At 38.9% G+C, this 24,393-nt stretch overlaps 1 protein-coding gene across 1 annotated transcript in view; it reads left to right on the top strand.

Moving 5' to 3' along the window:
- Window positions 1–24,214, top strand: part of LOC127027259 (solute carrier organic anion transporter family member 4C1-like) — a 36,045-nt gene extending 11,831 nt beyond the window's left edge. The window contains exon 3 of the mRNA XM_050912859.1: window positions 24,072–24,214. Within this exon, the coding sequence (XP_050768816.1) occupies window positions 24,072–24,214 (143 nt within the window). The remainder of the gene's footprint in view (window positions 1–24,071) is intronic.
- The last annotated feature ends 179 nt before the right edge of the window (window positions 24,215–24,393 follow it).

The following is a 24,393-nucleotide window of genomic DNA, read 5'->3' on the forward strand; positions in this document are numbered from 1 at the left end:
GTATTAATGCCCAACTGTCTGGACAAGAGGCAGTGGGCACAAACTGAAACACATGAAGTTCCCTCTGAACACAATAAATTTTTTTTTTAACCATGAAGGTGATCAAACATTGTTGCCCGAGAAGTTGTGGAGTCACCGTTCTTGGAGATGTTTAAAACCTGACTGGACATGATCCTGATTAATCTATTCTGGCTGACTTTCCTTGAGCAGGGGGCTCGGACTAGATGATCTCAAGCTGGTCCCTTCCAACCTAAGTGGTTCTGTGTTTCTGTGAGATGCTCCTCAGTGTGGCCGTTGTCCCATTCACCATATGATGTGTAACTTCTATACAGATTCTTGCAAGGGAAGACCTATCTGTTCTTGCAGAATATCCTTTGGTTTCTTTTTTGGGGTTTTGTTGTTGGTTTTTTGTTTAGTTTTTTTTAATATCAGCTTGTATCTCACATTAAACAACATTTAGCAGCTAATACTGTGTGTATGTCTCACTGGGTGATATTAGTTCTTTTTATGTAACAGTGATAAAACATTTCCAACAGTAGTTGACAGTCTTCTGTGATTTGTACATGCTCTGTGAACTAATGTTTAGAGTGCTTGGACTGCTAAATTCATGGACTCATATCTTTGAGGTTGTATTAACTACCACAGATTTGGGCTTTAAGAAGAATCTCAAGTATTGTCCAAAATAAAGCTGATTTAAAACTTTTTGAGAGTTGCATCTTCTAACTAGCATGATTATTTTTAGAAACAATTCCTAGTGCAAATGAGACTGTCCAACTAAACATAGTTGAGCAGAAGTTTTAATTCATCTGTGAGCCAGAAGTAAGCTTCTAAACCTAAGTATATTGACCTGCATGGCTAGTTATTGGAGCCTCTGCTCGGTAAATCTGTAGGATTCCAGGAGTCTTAGAAGGGAGTGACAGTAATTAGCTGTTACAGTTGAGACTAAACTTCTGATCTAAACTTTCTTTGTTGTTGTGTGTTCTTTTATCTCAAAATCAAGACTGCATTTCTCTCTGTTCTGCGGAGTAAGGATGATGATAAGGTAATCTCAAGCTCTGTTTGGAGAGTGGAAGCTGGAGCCCCTGTTAAAATAAGCTAAATAACTCTTTGTATTTGAGCACTTCTCCAAAATGAATAGCTTAACACCAAAATTCACTGCAATGGCAAGAGAACATTCTTCCTGGCTTCATGAATACTGAGAAAGGGGAAAATCTGAATTTTATTTTGCATGTGGCTACCATACATATCATTACTTAAAAGTGTAAAGTATTTTGTATACATACCTTGCTTGCAGAGTCTCTTTGCACATGATTAGAGGTATCTGAACAAAATGACCTGAAATGGGTTGGTTGTAAACAGAGTAGACCCAAGTATGTCTACTGATATTTTATGGAGAGAAACATGGGAACCTTAGGAATGCTGCAGCTTGCTAGCTGTTTTTACATATCTGAAGTTCAGTTGCTGACCATTACTGAGTTGGTGACAGTGTTCCTTGCACTGCTTCCGTGTCTAAAACATGTAAAAGGTAGATCAGGTGTAAACAAGTGTAAGAAAATTACTGAAAAAGCATCTTTAAGGTTTAAAAGTCTTCAAAAAGGTTGTGGGTTGAGTAGTATTTCAGTTTGGGAATGAAGGAGTGTGAAATACTTCTGTAATCCTTTGTTACAGTAGCAGAACATACAGTTGTGATTTAATGTATGACTGGGGTGGGGTTTTGGGGGGGTTGTTTTGTTTGTTTTTTTTATTTTGTTTTGGTTTGGTTTTGTGTTTGTTTTTTTTTTTTGCCAGCAGATGGCTCTGTTTCTGCTAACAAAAGTCAGATTTTTTTTTTTTTTTTTTTTTTGGTTGGAACATTACAGGTCTTTAGAGTGCTGAGCAGAAAATATGCAGCTTTTGCAAAAATATTCTCTTAATGGAGGTGTGACTGGTGTCTTTTGTCTGCTTGATTTCTGTTTTTGCAGTGGCAATGACTTTCTTCTTGTGGTAAATACATGAATATGCCTGTTTATGATTTCTTTTCTTTTTATGACGTGTCTGTGCAGCACTATGCAACTCTAGTTTTGTGTAGGTTCTTGTTTTTCTTTTTCCCCAAAGACAGAAATCCCCAGGCAATAAAGGTCAGTGTTAGATTAGAGAAACTTTACAAAAATATGGAGGGAACAAATTAATCTTGTATCTCAGTAATAAATGATGCAAAAAAGCTGGAATACATTATTTGTGTGCTGCTCCCATGGCAAATATACACAGAAGAGTGAGTCTGCTATACAGAGGAGTCTTACGAATTTGGGCTGCCTACTCCTGTACATGCATTTCAAAATCTGTATAATGTGAGTGCTGATAACTGGTTATAAAACACCCACTCCTCTCTAGTCTACAGAATATCTTAGTAAAAGCACAATATGGAAGTCCAAGGGGCATATATAAAATTTTTTCAGATCATTATTAATCTTTAGGCATTCATATTGAATATATGAATTTTTAGCATGAATTGGAGCTCTTGAGCAGAGGTGAAATATAAACCAGGAAAGTAAAATCCAAGCTGAGTATGCAGATCGTCATTCCCTCCAAATTATTCAGGAACTTCTAATAATGGCTGGGCTAACTTGAGACCTGTTTTGCCACCAGTAGTTTGCTCTGAGATTGTCTTTAAAGGAGCAAAGTGAGGAAACATTTAACTTGTTTGGTAATAAATACAAAATCATAAAGTAGGGTCAGTTGGTCTCAAGACAGTGAAGGTTTTGCTATTTATTTAAAGGGAATCAGGGTGCTTAGACAAATTGCAAGACAATTGTTTAATATTACCATACTACTTACATATATCCAGCTGGAGGAAGTTGGTGTCACAAAATTGAAAGGATTTGGTAACCTATAAACTTTGTAAGAAATGACTGAGCTATGACAGAAATGCAACCTGGAGAAAGAAAACTAGTGCTTTTCAGAAGGTTTTTTCCTACCTAGTCATCTTTTAAAAATGTCTCACTTGTGTTTTAATTGGCTAGATGTAGAGATTGGTTTCATAGATTAGGAAAAGCCTGCCAATTAATGCAAATCCACATCTTCAGCTTTGCGCTTTGCTTTTCTCAGGCACCTGTTGCGATTCCTTCGAATGGCAAACTGTCAGGCTACAGATAATGGAGGCTCCAAAACACTGAAATAAGTACCTGCAATAAGTGAACTGAAACAGTTCCAGCAAGATATTGGCAAATAAACATACTAAAACAGCTATAACAGGAGACATGAAATGAGACAAAAGAAATGAGGGCTGAAAATGTGACACATGAAAGGAAATTCATACAGGAGATGAAGACGATTACATTGCTATTGTATTTCATTCTAGTCAAAGTGAAAGACCTTCATTTGAAATGCTTTGTAAATCAGTTATTTGTGCCTACGGGAACATAAGGACATACAGTGGTTGATTGCATAGGGGCATAAGCTCCTGGAAACAAACCCTGGGAACAAATCTGGTACTGTGTGCACATTACAATATGTGGTAGGATAGCTAGAAGAAAAAAGATACATTATATGCAATTTAAAGAAGTTTAACTGTCTGATGCTGTAAAAATTATTTACCCTCTTGTAAGGCTGTGTCTTTTGTATGCATATGCTAGTCTAATTTTTGTAATTTTTGCTTATCATATAATATGCCAATATTTCCCTTCCAGCTAGCTGGGTTTGATTTTTAACAACATTCTCTTGAGCATGGCTCTGCTTTTCTTTGGGTGCCCCATCATTTGAAACAACACTGCAATGAGGAATCTCTTTAACTTGACCTCCTAAGAAAACAAGGCCAATGTAACCTATTCTTGTCAGTTCCCTTCTTGCTTAAGATTTCCTCCATGTGCTGCTTGAGAGTTTTTTGGCTGCGAGTGAATCTGTACCAAATCTGACAGACATAGAAGACACAAATCTGTGAAACTTCCAGAAAAGTTCATCAGATGTTCACGAGAACGGATAGCTGGGTGCCATCCACTAAAGAAAGTTATAACTCAGGCATCTGCCTTTTTTTACAGCTAGAGGTCAGCCAGGCGATTGCATATAGATCTGGAGGAGTAAGTGTTGCTTGTAGATGCCCAGTGAGACAGCACTGGGAGGGCTGGGAGCTGTGCTGTGCATGTAGGACAAGTCCACAGGAGAACAGGCTTAGTTGATCCAAGCTCATGGATCAGCTTCTTTCTAGTTGTAAAGCCCTTTGCTTTCCTTTCACTTAGATATAGTTTTTGTTTACTGTCTTGTGAGACCATATACCTCTCTGGTCTTGTCTTACTCTGATTGTTTCCCCAGAAAAAGAGAATTTTAAGAACCCTGTAAAGAGCAACTTTATTCTTTCAAAATGGTTCCATAAGCAGTGGATAACAAAATGAAGTTTTCTGGTTTAAACCTGCAGTAATCAATACTGAGAGTAATCCAGGCAATTATTGTTATATTTAAAAATCTTCAAGATAACACAAATTTCAGATTCACTTAATTTTAATTCAAACAGGGCTCTGACTTCATACAGGTACCATTTTTACCATTACTTAGCACTTACTATTCAAGAACTGTCCTTGCACACCCTGTTCACTGGAATAGGTGGAAAAGGTCTTGCCTAGTGTTTTGATCCTACCACTCTGTGTGCAAATATTTAACTTCAATCACGTGGGCAGTTCCTTCAAAGTATCCATAGATTTCAAGCTCAGCAGATGCATAAATGTTTGTAAGGAAAGGGATATAAGCAACTCTGAGCTACTGAGGCAGTGGCTTCTACCATGAAATGGTTTTCTCATCATGTTCATGCCTTCAGACAAACATATGCTCTCATTTAAAGCATGAAGCCCATAGGAAAGACAAAGCTATTAAAAACAATTGCAAAAGCAATTAGATGTTATTCAGTTCCTGCATAAGTAAGTCTTTTGTACTTTATGGATCTTTCTGCATTTGTCAGTAGGACTTACCTTTTGGGGCATTTCTGTTTTCTTGAATACTTGAGCTGTTATGGAAAGTCTACCTCAGAGCCTTTTGGAGTTAGAATTTTTTTATTGTTATATTACAAAAAGCACTCTTTGTTTTCTTGCCTCCTTTGTTAATAAGCTGAAATATATTAGACATTTTTTGAATACTGAAGCTACAGTCCAGGGAATAGTTAAACAGATATTTTGTTTAACTTCTTTATTTTTCAAAAATTTGAGGCTATGTATGTGAAGAGAACTAACAAAGCTGAGGAGCTTTGCTAAGTTTAAAAATTACCCAAGTCTATCAAAATTTTCCTCCTGTTTAATAGTGAGAGTCAGGCATTACAGCATTGAAGAGGACTAAATGTCTTAGCCCAGTCAGTCTAAGAAGCTATTGAAGAGGTTTTTGTATGTTGTTACTTGGTCTCCCATGCAAACTTTGAAGTGCTTTACACAGTTGCCAGTGAGCAGTCCTCAAACTAACTGGAGGGATATTGACCAACGCAATGAAAGTTTTCCAGTGTTATGTATCAGTCTGTTATTTTTTTTAATTTCAAGGCATGCAAACTGAAAAAAAAATTGAGATTATGTGTGAAAAGCAAACAATACATGTTTTTTGGGGTTTCCTGCATTACACTCAGAACAACTCAGTGTTAAGTGGTCTACTGGAGTGTCGTGGTTTAACCCCAGCTGGCTACTAAGCACCACGCAGCCGCTCACTCACTCCTCCCACCCAGTGGGATGGGGGAGAGAATTGAAAAAAAAATCCCAAACCTCAGGGGCTGAGGTAAAGACAGATTAATAGGACAGAAAGGAAGAAAATAATAGTAATGATAATAATAATAAAATGACAATAATAATAAAAAAAGAATTAGAATATACAAAAGAAGCGATGCACAATGAAATTGCTCACCACTCGCTGACTGATGCCCAGTTAGTTCCTGAGCAGCGATCCGCCCCTCCCGGCCAACTCCCCCCAGTTTATATACTGGGCATGACGTCATATGGTATGGAATATCCCTTTGGCCAGTTTGGGTCAGCTGTCCTGGCTGTGTCCCCTCCCAACTTCTTGTGCTGCCTTGCTGGCTGGCCATGAGAAGCTGAAAAATCCTTGACTTAGTATAAACACTTCTTAGCAACAACCAAAAACATCAGTGTGTTATCAACATTATTTTCCTGCTAAATCCAAAACATAACACTATACCAGCTACTAGGAAGAAAATTAACTCTATCCCAGCTGAAACCAGGATATGGAGAAAAAAATGCTATCCAAATATGCTGTGTAAAAAAACTTCAGAGTGCAACAGTCAAGTACCAGAAGACTAAGCAGGTAAGATGGACAAGAATTCAGCCAATCAGTAGTAGATGCTAAGTATTTTGATTTTCTTTTTTTGCCTTTGAACTTGTACAGTGTGCATGCTGTGCTAAAGATGTACTTGATTTAAAGTAATTTTAAAGCTTTTGTAAGTCAATTCAGAATCATGCTGTTCTAAACGAATTGCTATAATGGATGCATTTGGGATGATACAGATGTATGGAATGCACAATGTTGTTAAATAACAGTTCCACTTACTAACCTGACTGAGCTTTGCATTCCTTTGTATTCTTTGCTGTGCACAGTTGTGTGGTGGTTTGTTTTCTGGTTTGGGTTTTTTGGTGGTTTTTTTTTTTTTTTTTTTGTGCAATAGTGGTTGTAGCAGGTAAGATGGCTGTTGCTGGAGGCTGCATGTGTTACTTGAGAAAAAAACTTTGCTTTTTTTCCCTCCCCCTTTTAATTACAATAACAAACATAAAACTGCTTGGAACAGTGTAAGGACTTCTAAATAAAATTTCTGTAAAACTCAAAAACTGTAATGAGCAGCTGCTATGATCACTGTGTGAAATATTTATGGAGATATCACTGCTGGACCAGAAAGTGTATCACATAATGGGATGTCTTGATGTGCATGTTGAAGCCCTTAAGCTACAGAGCAACAGTTTTTTGACAATAAAATGTGATGGAAATCAATGTGGACTGGATAGAACATCTGTCCTGAATGCTAGAAGTAAGATGTATTTGTGTTAGCTACAAACAAAAGCTACGTAAATAATGGAGAGTTGGAAATGCATAGGTAGGTTTTAGCACATTATTACTTAATCAAAGTACTTACTGGCTATGAAGATTAAAGTTGTTCAGGAGTAGAATATGAACCAATCAAGAGGTATTTCCCCAGGATAATATAATTTAATAAACAGGGAAAAAGATCTATACACATTTCAGTTAGGTGTTTTTATATTCAACTAGCTTTGTGCTAGTTGTGTTTCCTACTCAGCTAGAATATATTATTATATGCTATTTGTTAATGGAGATTATTGTACCATGAAGCCAATTTCAGGAGAAGCCTTAGAAAGAAGAGATGGAATTGCTGCAGGCATAAATCTGGAAAAAAACTGTGCGATAGGTTGAGTACTACATTCTATGTAGTACCTTGCATATATATAATTGCATATTAATGTGCCTTTTGGAACTTACTCTTCAATTCCAGTGTTTGGGGGAGCTTTGTCTTATGATGGCATTTGATGCTGAAATAAGTGCAATTCAACATGATATGCCTTGTGTACATAATTGGCAATATTAAAGTTGGTATGGGCACAGTGATTAAGTTTGCCTCTTTCTGAAGAATTAACAAACTAAACTAGACTGACAGCAGTGATCTAGTTAATTCTTCCATTTGTTGGTTTGTGTAGTTTGTTTATATATAGACAGTCTCTGCAAATACTGTGGGTTTTAAATCATCATCAGAACCAGCTGACCTGGGCTTAATAGGGCTCAATGCTGTCACTATGTGCTCTGTGGAAAAAGTGTGAAATCTTTTTATAGACACAGTGAATGGACTATAGTGTCTTATTTATAAGAGTCTATTCTTTGAATAGATTCAGACTTACTTTGAATGGTATTTCATTCGTCTGCGAACTCCGTAGCTGTTTGCATGGATTGCTTGGTGCATTTGTTATGTATTTTGTTGTCCTTCACTTTCATATTGAAATGAATAAAGCAGAAGGTGATGGTTACTAGTTTTATCTTGTAACTTTTTCACATTATTTATGGCAGACAAAATATTTTCCTTTCTTTTCCATTTAAAAATTTGATTTACAAAGTAGCAATATCTCACACCTTCTATATGGAATTAGAAATGGAGAACATTCATTACTTTTTGATGTAAAGAAGCAAAATCATTAGAAAGATGTGCTGATTAAGTTTATTAGTATTTGCCTGAACAATAATGTTCTTTTGGCATACTGCATAACATCACTTGTAAGTGGTAAGAGAACACTATTAGGAGGCCAGCATATTACATATTTTAACATGAGCATTGCTAGAAGGAGCCATGTGTTTCATTGTGGAGAGTCTTCAGAGTGTCCAGGGGAAGCTCTGCTGAAAGTTTTGTGTCCTCAGCAATCTGAAAAATAAGGCCACTTAATGAGATACCTGAAGGGACTATCTACATGTCCAACTGCAGTAAAATTTAGCGGTACCTGAGCTCCATTTTAAATACCGAAGGTAGAAGCTCCTGCATGCACTAATTTATCCAACATTTCAGGTTTTATGCTTGTTCAGGCAACTTCAGGTGAATAGAAGTCTTCAATGTAGACATCCTCAGGGGATCCTAAACTTCAACTTGCATTAAAAAGCAAAGCCTTTTGTGAGTCTTCTGTCTGGAATTTTAAGTGCGTATTTGTTGTTGTCACAGGGAGCCATGTCTAGTTGTTCTTGGGTGAGTAATTTCTTTTCAGAAAGGATATTAGGAGAGTAAGAGTAATTGAGATGATAGATAAAATGGGGCACTGAAATCCCCTTCTTCCCCCCCCTCCCCCCCCCCATATGCTTCTAAATTATTGTACTAACTGCACTGTAGTGACTACATGATCTAACAATACAAGTATAAGCAGTTGCTGCTTTCTTAAAATTATGATCCTAATTGTAGTTTATTTCTTCAAGCAGCAAATTTATTTGCTGAGATCAGCATATTGGTAGCAGAGAATTAAAATGAAAGTAAAATTGTAACTGTCAGCATCTGATGCAGAGCAATACACCAGTAACCATTAAATCTTATTGTTCTCTCTGCAGAGGGAAAGGGATGATGATGATGATTTTAACACTTCCAATTCAACCCTGTTGCAGAGCCTGTTTTTCAAAGAATTATATGCCTGTACAGAATGCCCTTGCCCTTCTACAGTATTAGCCTCAGATTCTTGGGTTTACATTTTCCTGCTAATTCTCACGGAGTGTTCTAGCCCTATAAATCTTCTTACAAGATTAGGTTTATTTTTTTCACAGGCTAAAAAGGAGTCAAATCTGAAACATGCCATGTCAGCTGCAGCACGTTAGAGAGGGTTTCTGCCTTTTTTCCTTGACAAATTAAAATGTTATTGTAATGGTGTACAGTTCAGCAATGACCCAGTGCCAAAAAACTTGACAGATGCTTCCTGCAGTGCTTGTGTCCACACACCCAGCATGAAGGTGCGCCTCTGTTGGGCACAGTGTGTGTGGGCGTCCAAATGGCTCTTGAGAAGCTGTGGAAGGCATCACACACTAATACTGCATGCTTGGCAGGGATTCAAAAGGTTTGGTTTGCTGCATTAGCAGTGGAAACTGGGAGGCTGAATTTTTCAAGGGTCCATCAGTATAGAATTTTAACGAGCACAAGTCCTAAGCTATACTGTATTTTTTTACATAATATTGAAGTTAATTTTAGAGAAAATAGTAAATCTTTCAGAATGCCAGATACCTAGTTAGCCTATTTCAGGTCTTGAGACAACAGATAGAAAACTTATCTTTTCTTAAATTGTAGCTCTTAAAAAATGTGACTTTGAGCACTAGAAATATATGCTAAAAGTTAAAATAAATCTGCTGGTGACAGGCTGCAAACATCTTTTATAGGGTACTGTACCTTTTTGTATTCAGAGTTGCATCCCATTAAAATGATTGTTGAGGTAGCAATAATAGGCCTTAAGGTGACAAGAAAGTACAAATCTGTAGCTGTTCCTGCCATGCTCAAAACAGTGAGATGAGCCACTCCATCCTTTATGTGCGTAGGTTGCTTTTTTTTTTGCCCCTTACTTAGTTCCCCCCTCTTATATCTTTTATAATCTCCTGATTTTATCTTCAGGATACTGCAAATGTAATTAAGTTAGTGAATGGCTAGAACAACCTCTGGGTACTATGGAATTATTTTTTCTTGGTGCTGGGCTTTACTGTGAAACAGCACGATTGCAGAACTGAGTTAGAGAAATGAGCTAGGATATGGTCTTGGTTGTAATGTGTTTTTTATAACCAAGTTCATTAATGGCTATCTTCATTCATGGGTGATTTAAGCCATCCCATGAGGGATAATTTTATACCTTTGAATGCAGACCAGTTCGTAGTATCTGCATTTTACAGTAGATAACACTGTGCTTCTACGTCACAAGACAAAGTTAGAGAAGAGATGTGTGGTTTTTGAGCCACAGTGATGGATCTGTTTTAGTTTTCATGCTTTCATGCCAGCTGTGCATATCACATCTACAAGAAGGCTCACTGATGGAAATATTCACTTCCTTTTTAGTTTAGGAAAAACAATAAAAACACGAGAGCAGTTTTTGTATTGTCATAATGGCTTTAATTGTTGGTGTAATTCAGAAAAGCCTTTGCCCATTTCAGAAAGCCATGGGGGCAGCCACACTCATTCAGTCTGAGAGGAGTGCAATGTTTGTGCAAGGCTGATAACACTGAGCCCAAGGTAGGACCTGCAGGAAGAAAGTTGTGTTTGGGACAGAAGTCCAAATTTTAGATTCTTGTAATCCCTGAGTGGTTGCTGTCTATCTCAGGAAATGCACAAAGTCTAGAGGCACCTCAGTTTCTGTTTGCAACCTTCTGCAGATGCTTGAAGGTGCACCTTTGGGTAAGTCTCATTAATTGTATTGGAACTAATTATATTTCTGTGCTAATTGGAGCTGGAATACGCATCTCCTACCTTCCAGCTAATTGTCCTAACAGAAGCTTTAATGAATGCATTGTCATGGTGTGTTGCAAGCAGCTGGAAACTAGTTCTGCTCCTCTTCTGATTTCACCAAAAGACATATGACTGTAATTAATGTGATGTTAAACTCAAGTTAATAAGCTCTGCTGAAAGAAAAGACATTGTAGCTCAGGCTTAGCACCATGCTAATATGATTGCATGGCTCAGCACACACGGAGCATCTTATGTGTCTACAATCCTGGTACCTCCAATCTCTCTGAGCAGCAAATACTGAATGGTTCCATACATAAAGGAGTATGCTGATCAGGAAAGGCTGAATATGCTCTATCTGCTGTAAACTTTCTTTCTTTCTTTTTTTTAATTCATATTCCATAAATGGGGAAACAACTTTACTTTTAGGAGAAAATACAATACATACAATAACATACAATAACATACAACAGAACAGACAATAAAAAGAAGAAACAACAACATGTCTGTAAAACAACCTTGTAAAGCATGGTTGGAAAAGTATTTCCGAGAAAATGACATCTTCACACTCCATATTTATTTTCTGTTGAAGCTTCCAGATCAGATATGCTCACTTAATAAGTCAAAGCAAGATTTTTCTAACAACCCACACAGCACGCCCAGTGATTTATCTGAAATTCAAGCTGTGTTCATTCCACTTCCTACGTCATCACTAATATAAACAGTCTGGAGTCAGAGTTTCATTGGCAATCCTGTTGATGCATTTTGCAAATGAAACATCAGTTATTTTGGCTCTCAGACATTGGCAGTATACCTTACCATAAACTTGATTTGGACACTGAAGTAAACAGTTGTATCTCAGAAGGCAGCAAAGGAGAATATATGTGCAAATGACAAGGTTACTTTTTTCAAAATCATTTGATCAGATCTGTAAACAAAACAAATTGGTTTGGAGACGGTATATAAGAATCTCTTTTCACAGACATCTAAAACTTCAGTGCTTATCCTAACTTTTGGTCTGTCCCTGTTCAAAATCAAACTGAAACTTTTACTTTATGGTGCAGAGAATGATCAAAATCTCAGAAATGTAACCTCCTTACAATTAGTGCTTGGAAGTAATGAGAATATTTAGAAGGATGGTGGTCATTGTTATATATAAGTAAATCTACACGCTACTTTGAAAACATGATACAATATTATATTTATTATACTGCAATAGTACTGAGAGACCGTGAATCAGGATGGAGTACCTTTTGCGTGCTAAGAGGTTCAGTCCAGTACTGAATGACATATAGGGCAGGGCTGCAGTTTTGTAGTTCCTTCAAGCTGCAATTGTCACATTCCCCAAAAGTTTACCTGTGTCTCAGATGAATAGTTTTAACCTGCTTACTTCTCTGACTTGATTTACTGACCAAAATGTTATGCTGGCAAAAAGAAGTGATTGTTGCAGGGACAAACAAAGGTGATGGGGCAGGGGGGTGAGTGAGGAGGAGGATGAAGGGATGACCTTCTGATGGTATTTGATAGAGTTAGTGCGAGCTCATTACACATCAGTGGAATGATACCCACCCTGCCATGGAGGGTGGGAGGTCTGGTGAGCATTAGTGCTGTATCTGACTGAGTGAAGATGCAAACTTGTTCATCTATCATTTAACATTGCTTAATCTTATTTCAGTTGTGACTGTTCATTTATGTTTAAAAAACCTTCTATTGAAATAGGAATAAAAGTGGATGAAAGTGGGTTTTCTGTTGTTCTACAAGGGGGCAACTGAAATGCACATTCTAAGGAATAAAAAAAGCTTTATAATGGAGGAGGCAATGACTCTGAACAGGTAGTCAGGAGAGGCTGTGAACCCTTGAAGGTTTTAAAAAGTTGACCGGACAAGGCCCTGAGCAAATTGGTCTAGTTTTTGAACTAGGGTTTGGAATAGGAAGTTGGACTAGATGACCTCCAGAAGTCCTTTCAAACCTATGATCCTATGATAATACCTAAGTGACCTCTCCAAGATTATTTATTAAGGCCATGGTAAAATTTGGCAGGTTTTTTCCCTAATCTCCTAGAGAAAACATGTCTTACAATTCACTGGGAGGTAGTTTGTATGCAGTCTATCCATTTTTCTTTACTAGATGATCTGAACCTAACCATTAGAAATCTTTTTTTTCTCTCCTTTAATCCTCTTTGATAGTTCCTGGTTGGATATTTTGGGGCAGGCATATGTGCCCTGGATATATGAGGCAGGAGGTTTATTTTGGTGAGCTGCAAATGTTGACAGCTTAATGATGATGATTCTTTGTGGATGGTGATTATCCTTTCTTTAAACTTTAATTGAAGAAATAGAAAAGCTAAATTCCTTGTGTTTTAATGTTTGGGTGTGAAGAAGGTGACTTAATATCCAAAGAGCTAAATGAATGATTCTTAATCGGAGTTGGATTCTTGTTCTTTTGCCAGTTAATGACCAGTTGGGAGGAGTTATTGGTCCTCAGCTGCATCTTGGACCATTAACCACTGAGGAGATAATTTCTTAGTAAGTGCCTGCTGTTTAAGAATTTTACTATTACAAGCTAAGTGTATTTTAATGTCTTCTAAAATGCTTTTGGGTTTTTTTCCCTGAACTTGTTTTGCATATGTGATGTCATTGCCTGGACTTAACTTTTTATTTGATACCACTTAAACTGTCAACAAAGCAAGCACCAAAATGAAAGTTCCTTCCAGTTTAAAAATTGAAGGAGTCAACACTCAAAAGTATTTTCTGTTATTGGAATCCAAATCCATTCTTTTTAATCCACTTGAGCAAGGAAGAAACATTTTATAAAACCTAGTCTATTTTATGTCCTTCACAGTGTGCTTGGGGATAGCATGAGGACAAGGATGGTGATTACATGTAATGTCCATAATTTGCATAGTGTTGGGTTTGTTGCACATTGGGATTGTGCAGCATCTATGATAACTCTCTGGGATATGCACATTGCACATAAATGCACTCAATGTGTTACAGTTTTTTCCTTTACATTCATCTTTTATTATTTGTTGGCAACAGCTTTACAAATAAGTTTGAGAAGAATGATCATGAAATCTTTGTACTGTCTCGAATCAGTTGATGCACCTAACGTCAGAAAAGATGGGTGTGGGGGGAAAGTCTTAGATTTATTAGTGAGTTTATTCTGGAAAATTTCCACATAAAGCAAGTATCTTTAATATAATTAATATTTCTATCTACTGGCCCTGGAAATTACAAAATCTCTAGAAATTACCCATGTTTTTTTCGCCCCCCCCCTTACAGTTTTAAAATCTTAGAGTCTTCTCTTTCTGTTAGTAAAAGAGGTAGTATTTCTACCCCATAATATTACAGTATGTCTACTCGTAGCAGAATTCATAACGAAACAGCTTCCGTATTTCAGATTTCTCATATCAATTTTGAAAATTATATGGCAAAATGTAGTCCCTGACATTCTTCTCGTTGACTTAATCTTCATAGGGGACCCAACCAAATGATGGTTTTTGACAAACAAAATACAAAAAAAGACTACTTTCTAGTGGAAGTTCTATTCTGAGTTTGATGTGTAAAGACGTAAAAAATGTATAGATGTTTTTAAACACTTCTGTCCTGGCTGGGAGGGAGGTATAGTAAAAGTAATTGCTTTTATTTTACTGTAACATCTAACAAACTCTGAACAACAGAGCTGCTTCAAATTAGAGAAGGCCTGTTCAGTCTGGTCTGCTTCTGCTTTATAGCTGATCTGAAAACACTTAGCTTATGAAAAAATATCTTGCTATTTGGGCTTGAAGATGAACACAATATGCCTCGGCTATTCAGTGTTCAAGTAGTAAAGCAAAATCTAGAAAGAAGGAAATGGGAACTTGTCTTTTCTGCTGGAATGTCACAATTGGTTGGGCTACTAAGCAAAATATTGATGAAGGACAGCACATCCTTGCTGAAGGACAGCACTGGAAGAATAAAGTGAGTCAATGCACCCTTCTGCTGCCATAGATATAAAGGCAGAAATTTAGAGTCACCAGAGAGAGTCTTGTGGACTTGCATTAAGTAGAAAACATTCAGAGGAAAAGAAGGCAGGAAGGTCACAAAATGGACCTGGAAGTTTGGAATGGGACATCTAGGAACTGACCAGAATGCTGTTGTACCTGGACCCCACTTGATCATATTTCATCCCATTGTATCATAATGTATCATACTGTGCTATTTGAAGGAAAGGGTAAAGAATTTATCAAGGAACCATAGCAGGTATTGCAATGTAGAGTTTGCAACGTTTTTCAAAGACATTTATTTCACTGCTGTGATCATGTCATATCATTGGTTTCCTTATTCTATCTGCATCTGACAGAAAACTAAAATGTTCTATAAGGCAAATGTTCTGTAAGACAGCCCTGCTGGGTCCAAGTGTGTTCCCCCTGCTCTCTTCTGTTATGGTCCAATAGTGGACATCTAGAGAGGAGCAACAGAAATGGAAAAAGACAGTACAGCAAACAGTAATTCTTCCTATGGACTATTCCAGGCTCTGACAATTTTCTGACTCAAGGATTTTGTGAGTGGTTTCTCTATCTGCACTCTGTGTTTATTAGCAGATGGGGTTTCCATGAACTTGTCCATTCTTCCCTTAACTTCTAGATAGCTTTTGCATCCATGACATCCTGTGTTAAAGTAGCTTATGGGAGCATATCTTGCAGGAAAAAGGACAAATTTTATGTGAGTGGGCTTAAAGATGATCAAAACTGAAAACTTCTGAGTTTGTTTACAATGAAATAGTTCCACTGTGTCTATGTATAAATTCTCACATAGCAAGAACGTAGCTTTTGAAATTTTCTTTGGATTCACAAATTCCACAGAAGAGTTGTCATTAGCATCTTTTCTTACAATCAAAAAAAGATGAAATTAAAAAAAGAGAGTGATATACTTGGTGAAACTTGTTTTGCATTTACTCTGGTATCTTATCTTTGATAGTGTTATCAGAGTGATAGTGGAGATGTTTGAGTATTCAGAGCACACCACAATGCTCCTACAGGTTGCCCAGCCACCTTCCAACTCCTGCATCTGCCTTCCGCTCATCTTGTCAGCTTGGCTCTGTAATCCCTTGGCCTTTGCAACTAGCCCTAGCATCACCATGGCTGTACTTTCAGAGAAATGGCATTAGAATCTCTGTCATGTGTAATTATGAAAATAACCAACTTGGAGCTGCTTCTGAAACCTTGACATTCCTAACCTTTGACTCTACAGCACAGGATTTTATAGACTGGTTTTTATCTTCTCTAATGTAATAGAGTTGTTCCTATTAACTATATTAGTACCTAGTTTATTTTGAATCTCACTAAGCTGGTTCCTCTGCTATGTTGTGGCAATGAATTCTCAAGTTATCACTTTTCAGTTTCAAAGAATGTTGCTTTCTTCTCATGTTATGACAGATCCAACTGAATGCTTCAGCTCCTCCTCTCTTTTTTTAAAAATTCATTATTTCACATATGTCTCTAAATACCTTTTTCTTCAATCTAGTTGTGACAGTTAAATCTCTCTCTTCACAAGGAAATTCTTTTATGTCTGTTGTTACTTTTACTGTGTATCTGAAACAGTTTTACTGTCTTGGAGTATTCTGATGGGGCTGGACTCAGTATTAGTTTTGTCATTGATTTATATAAAACATTTTCAACATTAGCCTATATATAGAAAGTCTTAGGATGTCTTGCATTGGAAGAGACCCATAAGGATCATCGAGTCCAACTCCCTGCTCCTCGCAGGACTACCTAAAGCTAAGACCATCATCCAGACGCTCCTTGAACTCTGACAGGCTTGGTGCCGTGACCAATTCCCTGGGGAGCCTGTCCCAGTGACTGACCACCCTCTCAGTGAAGAACCTTTTCCTAATGTCCTGTCTGAACTTTCCCTGACACAGCTTCATTCCATTTCCTTGTGTCCTATCACTGGTCACCAGAGGAGATCAGCACCTCCTCCTCCGTTGCCCCCCTTCAGGAAGTTGTAGACTGCGATGAGATCACCCCTCAGCCTTCTCTTCTCCAAGCTGAACAAACCAAGTGACCTCAGCCACTCATCCTAAGTCTTGCCCTCAAGACCTTTCATAATATTAGTCGTCCTCCTCTGGACATACTCTAATAGTTTGATGTGCTTCTTATATTGAGGCACCCAAAACTGCACACAGTACTTGAGGTGGGGCTGCACCAGTGCAGTGTAGAGTGGGACAACCACCTCCCTCAACCAGCTACCTATGCTGTGCTCGATGCACTTGATGCATGGTTGGCCCTTTTGGCTGCCAGGGCACACTGTTGACCCCTGTTCAACTTGCCATCAACCCAAACCCCCAGATATGTAGGTGTATATACATATTTTAAAGCGTTTTCTGTTTTGACCATCCTCTGTTGACTGAACAGTTATTCTCACTGAGTTGTGCATGGCAATGCAGTGATGTTATACAAATGCAAGAATTAAAGCTTATTTGGGATAGGTACTTACTACTGTTGAGACATTTCAATGTTACTGAATGTCCTCTCATAAAATCTGTATTTCTATTCCACTGAGAATGATAAAAATACAGTTGGTAAATACAGACCTAGGTTTTATTTTAGCCATCATTTTAAAGATTAAGCTTGTTTGAAGATGAGTAATTGATCATTTGGCAATGGGTATCTACTGGGATTTCTGTTAAAAGTGACTGGGATTTCTGTTAAAGGTGACTGTCTTTTGCATGTGAATTCTGTTCATATACTTTAGCTTTTTGGAGTTATTGGTGTGTAACTGACAGAGATTACTGTATGTTTTATTAACTAGGGGTTGCTTCTTGCCAAACTGCAGAGAGTAACATTATAAACAGTACTTTAAGGGATATAAAATTAATTATTGCTTGTCAGATTGCTTGACCTCAATTCTAGTGTTAGTGTTACCTGTTTAGATTTATTTTTACCTATTTTTGGAGATAAAATGACCCTATTATATTTAATATTTTACACATATTATAAACTTGACTAGTTTCATATTCATGCTGAATATACAAGACTCGTGGAGATAAGACTCTAAAACCACAATGCAAAACCCAGCAATGACAGTTACTTCTCCAAAACCACTTTAGCTAGGTAGTACAGTGCAGTTTATCCAGAAGAGCTGGTGCTTAATTTTGTTGCATAGCATGAAATTTAATAAGTAAGCACTAAAATGGTACTGCCAGAGATACTTCTGTAAAAGAAGTCAGTTGTGTAGTCTATATAAGCTTGGATTGTGATACCCTGGGTTGTGCTGAAAGATATTTTTTATTTTCTGCAGTGTGACTACTTATAAAGTTCAAATAAATGTGGATATGTGCTTGGAGCTTGGCTTTTTTATACTTTGTGCATGAAGTTAATGGATACACTTTGTACAGGGCTGTGCACTTCAAAATTTAAACATTAGCTTCCTCCCAACATGCACTTTTTGCTATTAATGACATTTTAAGGAACAATTTCCAAGATTTTGGAATAAAATAATTAGTACTTTTTTAATCTGCTTTCATTTGCATTTTGTTGAGTAGATTATGACTGCAGCACTGGAATGTATAACTATTCAGAGGGCTTGACTTGCTGAGAATAGAGTGCATTGAGGACAGCTGATACGTTGTATGAGAAAGTAATAAATAATATTTTAGGGAGAGGTTAATAATGCAGAACGTTATTACTTCATGCACAGTTTGTAATGGCTGATAACTTGCACTTTCTGTTTGTGTATATGTGTACATAGGTGTTAATATATATAAAAGTATCTTGCAAAGCAGCTCTTGCTGGTATGGCATGTTTATTGTCCGAATACATTGTCTCCTTGATGATTTTCAGAATTTCAGCCGCTAGATGGAGCAGGATATTAGGATTCCCTGTGGTTAGAACAAGCTACGGGGCAGAGCTTTGGAAGGTATTATTACCACTTTATTTTTGACTTGCAAGTCCAAAGGGAGCAGGGTTTCCCTGCCCATTGACTTCTGTGCTATGGAAAGACATAGCTTATATTATTATAATTACATTATGTTAAATTACAATTAAACAAAATTATGATGCAATGGTTTGACAAAAGTTTGTCTGTTTCCCCATGTTGTGTTGCTGTTCTGGAAAGAATCAGGCTGGTACCTGAGGTGCCAATATCAGTAAAGTCATGTATTTTTAAAGTAGATTTCAAATGGTGTTTTAAAACTCTTGTGGTAATTGAACTAGACTAACTTTTTGTCCTTGGGACTTTTTTTTGGTTTTTTGTTTCTTTGGCAATTTTAAATCGGCAATTTTTAGCTAGTGTCCACTTACTGGGAAAAATGCATTTTAGAGAAAATTAGTTCTGTTGAGAGTAACCCTGCACAAGCTACAATTTCTCACTTGCTGCAAGGCAGAGGTCAAGTATCAGCATTTTTTTCCTTTGGTCATCTGTCTTTGATTTTAGTAAGAAAATTAGTTTCAGTTTTTAAACACTTTATCCTGCCAGTGTTATAAGACTTTAGATGTTCACCTGCTATTAGTAATTCAGTGATATCTCCAGCAATACTAATGTAATGGTAGGACTACTAGCTCAAAGCGTGCCATAGAAAGTGGAGATAAAATTCCCTTGTTAACTCCTAAATAATTGAAGCCAAGTATTTAGTATTTTATATTTATGAAAAGATTTGCAGAGCGGCCTGAGCTTCCACTCTTCAGTCAGTAGTAGCAACAGCCACTGCATATCTGTTGTGGGAAGAAAAGCTGTGCCACATTTCTTTTGGATCTCTCTAATAAAGAAAATCTTATAATGAATGTTTCATGTTCAGCCAAAACCAATAAAGAGTGAATATTCACAGCTAGTGGCATGTCCATAATTTATGTGCTGAAATAGTTTTCACAGAGATTATTGAGGAATTGACTTTTTAGAGTAACTATGACTATCATGAAATCTTCTTATGCAAATGCACAGAAGTAAATTCATTAAAAAAAAGTTAATGATGTATGGTTTGTATGTTTGTAAGTGTGTAAACTGTCCAGAAACAGGGTTTATACTCCTATCACAATGCTTTATTTAGCTATAAACATCAGAAGTGTCTAATGTCTGGATGGGTCATACAAGGTTATCTCTCTGCATGTACTAAAATGTAAATAGATAATGAAGTGCTATGAACGGTTATTTTTATATTTACAGGTAGGTAGATTCCTATACTCCTCCTTATCAACTGGTGACTAGCTATCTGCGTCTCTTCTAGCAGGATGTCATGGTTTAAGCCCAGCTGGCAACTAAGCACGACGCAGCCACTCGCTCACTTCTGCCCCCCGGTGGGATGGGGAGGAGAATCGGAAGAAAAAGGTAAAAACTCGTGCGTTGATATAAGGACAGTTTAATAGGACACCACAAGGAAAGAAGAAATAATAATAAAAATAATACTAATAAAAGAATATTAGAGTGAGTGATGCACAATGCAATTGCTCACCACCCAGAACCCGATGCTCGGCTCATCCCCAAGCTGCGACCCCTCCTCCCCCGACCAGTTCCCCCAGTTTATATACTGAGCATGATGTCAGTACAGTATCAAATATCCCCTTGGCTAGTTTGGGTCAGCTATCCTGGCTGTGCCCCCTCCCAGCTTCTTGTGAAAATTAACCCTATCCCAGCTGAACCCAGGATATTATCCACCCCTTATTCTATACCATCTATGTCATTCCCAGATCCTACACTTTCCAATTGTTTACCACCACTTTTCCTCTCTTTGAGATATATATACACACACATATACACACAGATATCATTCCCTTAGTCTATGGGTGATCCCTCTAACATGTTCATTGAGTTCATTTAATCCACGACTTCAGGGCTCCATCTGTTGTAACAGTCTTTCAGGGCAGGAGAGATGGCGTGTGGTGTTGGATTGTTGCCTGCTGCATCCGGAGCTCATGGCTGGTGTATTTGGTGCAGCCCATGCCCACGGTCTGTGGGTTGAAGATGTCGATCTTGAGGAAGTTGCTGGGCGCCAGTTGCTGAAGCCAGTTCAAGTTCCATCACCATTGCCCTTCGCTCGGTTTCATCAAAGTCCATCCTTCAGTGATTTGGGTGATTCTTACTGTAATACCATTGATATGGCATATAGCAACTGTAGTAGTGATGACATACAGTAGCAGGGTTATTTAGCAATTAACATCATACAATTTAATTCACCAGCTATTCTCACCCAAAACACCCAAAGTTGAGGTACACATCGAACATCCCCATCCTTCCACATTACCCACCAAGTGCACCCAGGTCCTTGAGCAAAAGCAATCCCATGAATGGGTTTGCCTTTGCCCGAGGCAGGAGTAACCCAGACTGTCTTCCCTAACATATTCTTCATGTGCACCATGGGGACTTTATCCCCTTCTACAGTATATGGAAGTTTTGATTGGGCAGGGCCAGCTCGATTGGTAGATCCTCTAGTGTTAACTAACCAGGTGGCTTTTCCTGATGTGTATCCCAGTGTTTGAAGGTCCCACCCCCCGTTGCTCTCAGTGTAGTTTTTAGCAGTCCATTGTATCATTTGATTTTCCTGGAGGCTGATGCATGATAGGGGATGAGATATACCCACTCAATGCCATACTTTGTGACCCAGGTGTCTATGAGGTTGTTCTGGAGCTTCACTGTGTTCCAGTGCAGTCCGGATCAGTCCATGGCAAATGGTGGGGCTGTGTTTCTGCCCCTGGGGCAGTTGATTCCAGGTGTACTGGACACCCCTCCAAGTGAAAGCAAACTGTGGCCGGCACTCTGCTGCCAAAGGGATTGAGAAAAATGCATTAGCAATATCACTTGTGGCATACCACTTGGCTGCCTTTGACTCCAGTTCATATTGAAGTTCTAGCATGTCTGGCACGGCAGCACTCAGCGGTGGTGTGACTTCACTCACGCCACAATAGTCTGTTAGTCTCCACTCTCCATTAGATTTTCGCACTGGCCATATGCGACTATTAAAGGGTGATTGAGTCCTGCTGATCACTCCTTGGCTCTCCAGTTGACAAATCAGCGTATGGATGGGAATCAGAGAGTCTCGGTTGGTGTGATATTGCCACCGGTGCACCATTGTGGTAGCGATTGGCACCTGTTGTTCTTCAACCCTCAGCAACCCTGCAACAGAAGGGTCCTCCAAGAGACCAGGCAAGGTAGACATCTGTTTAATTTCCTCCATCTCCAAGGCAGCTATACCAAAAGCCCACTGATACCCTTTTGGGTCCTTGAAATATCCTCTCCTGAGATAGTCTATGCCAAGGATACATGGGGCCTCTGGACCAGTCACAATGGAGTCTTTCTGCCACTCATCCCCAGTTAGGCTTAATTCAGCTTCCAGTTAGCTGTTGGGATCCCTCTGTCGCTCCAGAAATACAGATGAGTTCTGCCCCTTTATAGCTTGATGGTACTAGGGTACATTGCGCACCGGTGTCCACTAGAGCCTTATACTCCTGTGGGTCTGATGTGCCAGGCCATCGAATCCACACAGTCCATTAAACCTGGTTGTCTCTTTCCTCCACCTGGCTGGAGGCAGGCCCCCTCTAATCTTGGTCAGAGTATTCGTTACTCACTCCCTATAAAAATGACTTAGAAGTCCCTTCAAGAGGATCAGAAGTAAGATCAGCCCTTCTGCTCTGCCTGGGAAATTGCTTGCTGGAAACTGGAGTGGCATCTTTCCTGGAAGAATTCCCTTTTCTGGTTGTTTTTCCTTTCAATTCACGTACCCATGCCTCTAGGGTCGAGGTTGGTTTTCCATCCCACTTCTACATGTCCTCTCTGTGGTCATGCAGGTAAAACCACAGGGTACTCCGTGGTGTGTACCTTCTATATTCTCTTTCTTGAGCAGAGGAACACTCACTCCTAATAGCAGAGATACTGGTCCGTACAGGTGAGGAGTAGGACTTTTTGATCAGTTCGATCAGTTTTTTAGACTTTTCGGACAGGTTTTTCACAGCTGAGACGCAAGTTTGTAGGGAGGAAGAGAGATTTTCTTCATATTGCTGGAGTTGGTGAGCCATTTCATCCACCATCAGTGCCTCTTCGTCTTTCCAGGGTGGTACTGCCAATGGGTTGGCATATGACAACGGTGTGCTCTGTACAAACTTCCTCCATGTGGGTCATGTGCATTGGACTTGATCTGGATCTCTGGGTAATTGTGCATTGTCCAGGTCATAATAAATCATCTCTATCATGGCTAATTCCCTCAGGTACTGGATACCTCTTTCCATGGTGGTCCACTTCCCTGGGTGACATGTAACATCTTCCTTGAAGGGGTACCTTTCCTTCATGCCCGACAGAAGTCGCCTTCAGAGGCTGAGGGCTTGCGTCTTTTTTCCAATTGCCTTGTCAATGCCCCCTTCCCTAGCAAGTGATCCCAGCTGCTTGGATTCCCTAGCCTCTAATTCCAAACTATTGCCCCATTATCCCAGCGTTGGAGCAGCCAGGGAACAATGTGCTTGCCTGGATGGCAGCCAAAATCCTTTCGCATATCTCGCAGCTCACTCAGGGATAGGGTTCGGGCGATTACTTCTGGTTCTGCCTCTTCCTCCTGTTCTTGTGATGACCTGGGTTCACCTTCATCCCTCACTAAGCAAACTGATTTTTTTGTGTATTTCTTTTTCTGTATAGGGGCGACTGATACTGGCACAGGCTGGTTCTCTGGTTCAGCTGCAGTGCCTGTCGCCAGGGTTGGGGTAGCTGCAGTGCTTGTCACAAGGGCTGGAATAGCCACAGTGCCTGTCGGTCTGTTTTCCCTTCCCCCTGAGGGTGCTGCATAATATCAAGCAGTGTTTGGTAGATACTGGCCAGGGCCCAGCACAGTGCAGTAAGTTGTGCCTCTTTGGAATAGCCACAGCATTTTCCTTTCAACTATTCTATCGTTTCATCAGGGTCCTGTAGTTGTTTGGGAGTGAAGTTCCAAACCATCAGAGGTGAGGAGTTCTCTAGATACCTGCCCATTTTCTCCCACATGCCATGCCACCCATGACTATCCAGCCTTGGGGCAGATCTCTGAGTGGTATTCTTAAAAAAATTTTTTGTAACCCTAAACAAGACCTGAGACACATTCAGGAGACATAGCAATAAGAGCATGCTGGCTTGAACATCCCAAGGATATTCAAAATTCTCAAAAGCTGTTGTAATTAGCCCAAAGGAGAAAGAGGAGGTGAAAGAGTGGGAGAAAGTATCCCCCACTGTCTTCCCCATAGATTGGGTGCGATTACTGATAAATTCCGAGAGAGGGCGACCAAGGTACGGGCATGAAAACAATGCTGCATACAAATACCAGCTTAACCTCATGGCCAGTGATGCAATCATATCATACTTGACATTACCCAGTACAGCAACATGATAGTCCTGATCCCTCTCGCAGAGGTGATAAACATCACTGCAGGGAACACATAGTGCATATAAGTATTTACATAAGACCACCATGTGAACAAATAAACCAACATTGTGACCAGCGACTATTCAATTAATACAAGAAATGCATATAAAAAATTTTGTTTTAACACGCTCTGGTCAGATCTG

The sequence above is a fragment of the Gymnogyps californianus genome, chromosome Z, assembly GCF_018139145.2.
Source record: "Gymnogyps californianus isolate 813 chromosome Z, ASM1813914v2, whole genome shotgun sequence".
Classification (NCBI taxonomy): Eukaryota; Metazoa; Chordata; class Aves; order Accipitriformes; family Cathartidae; genus Gymnogyps; species Gymnogyps californianus.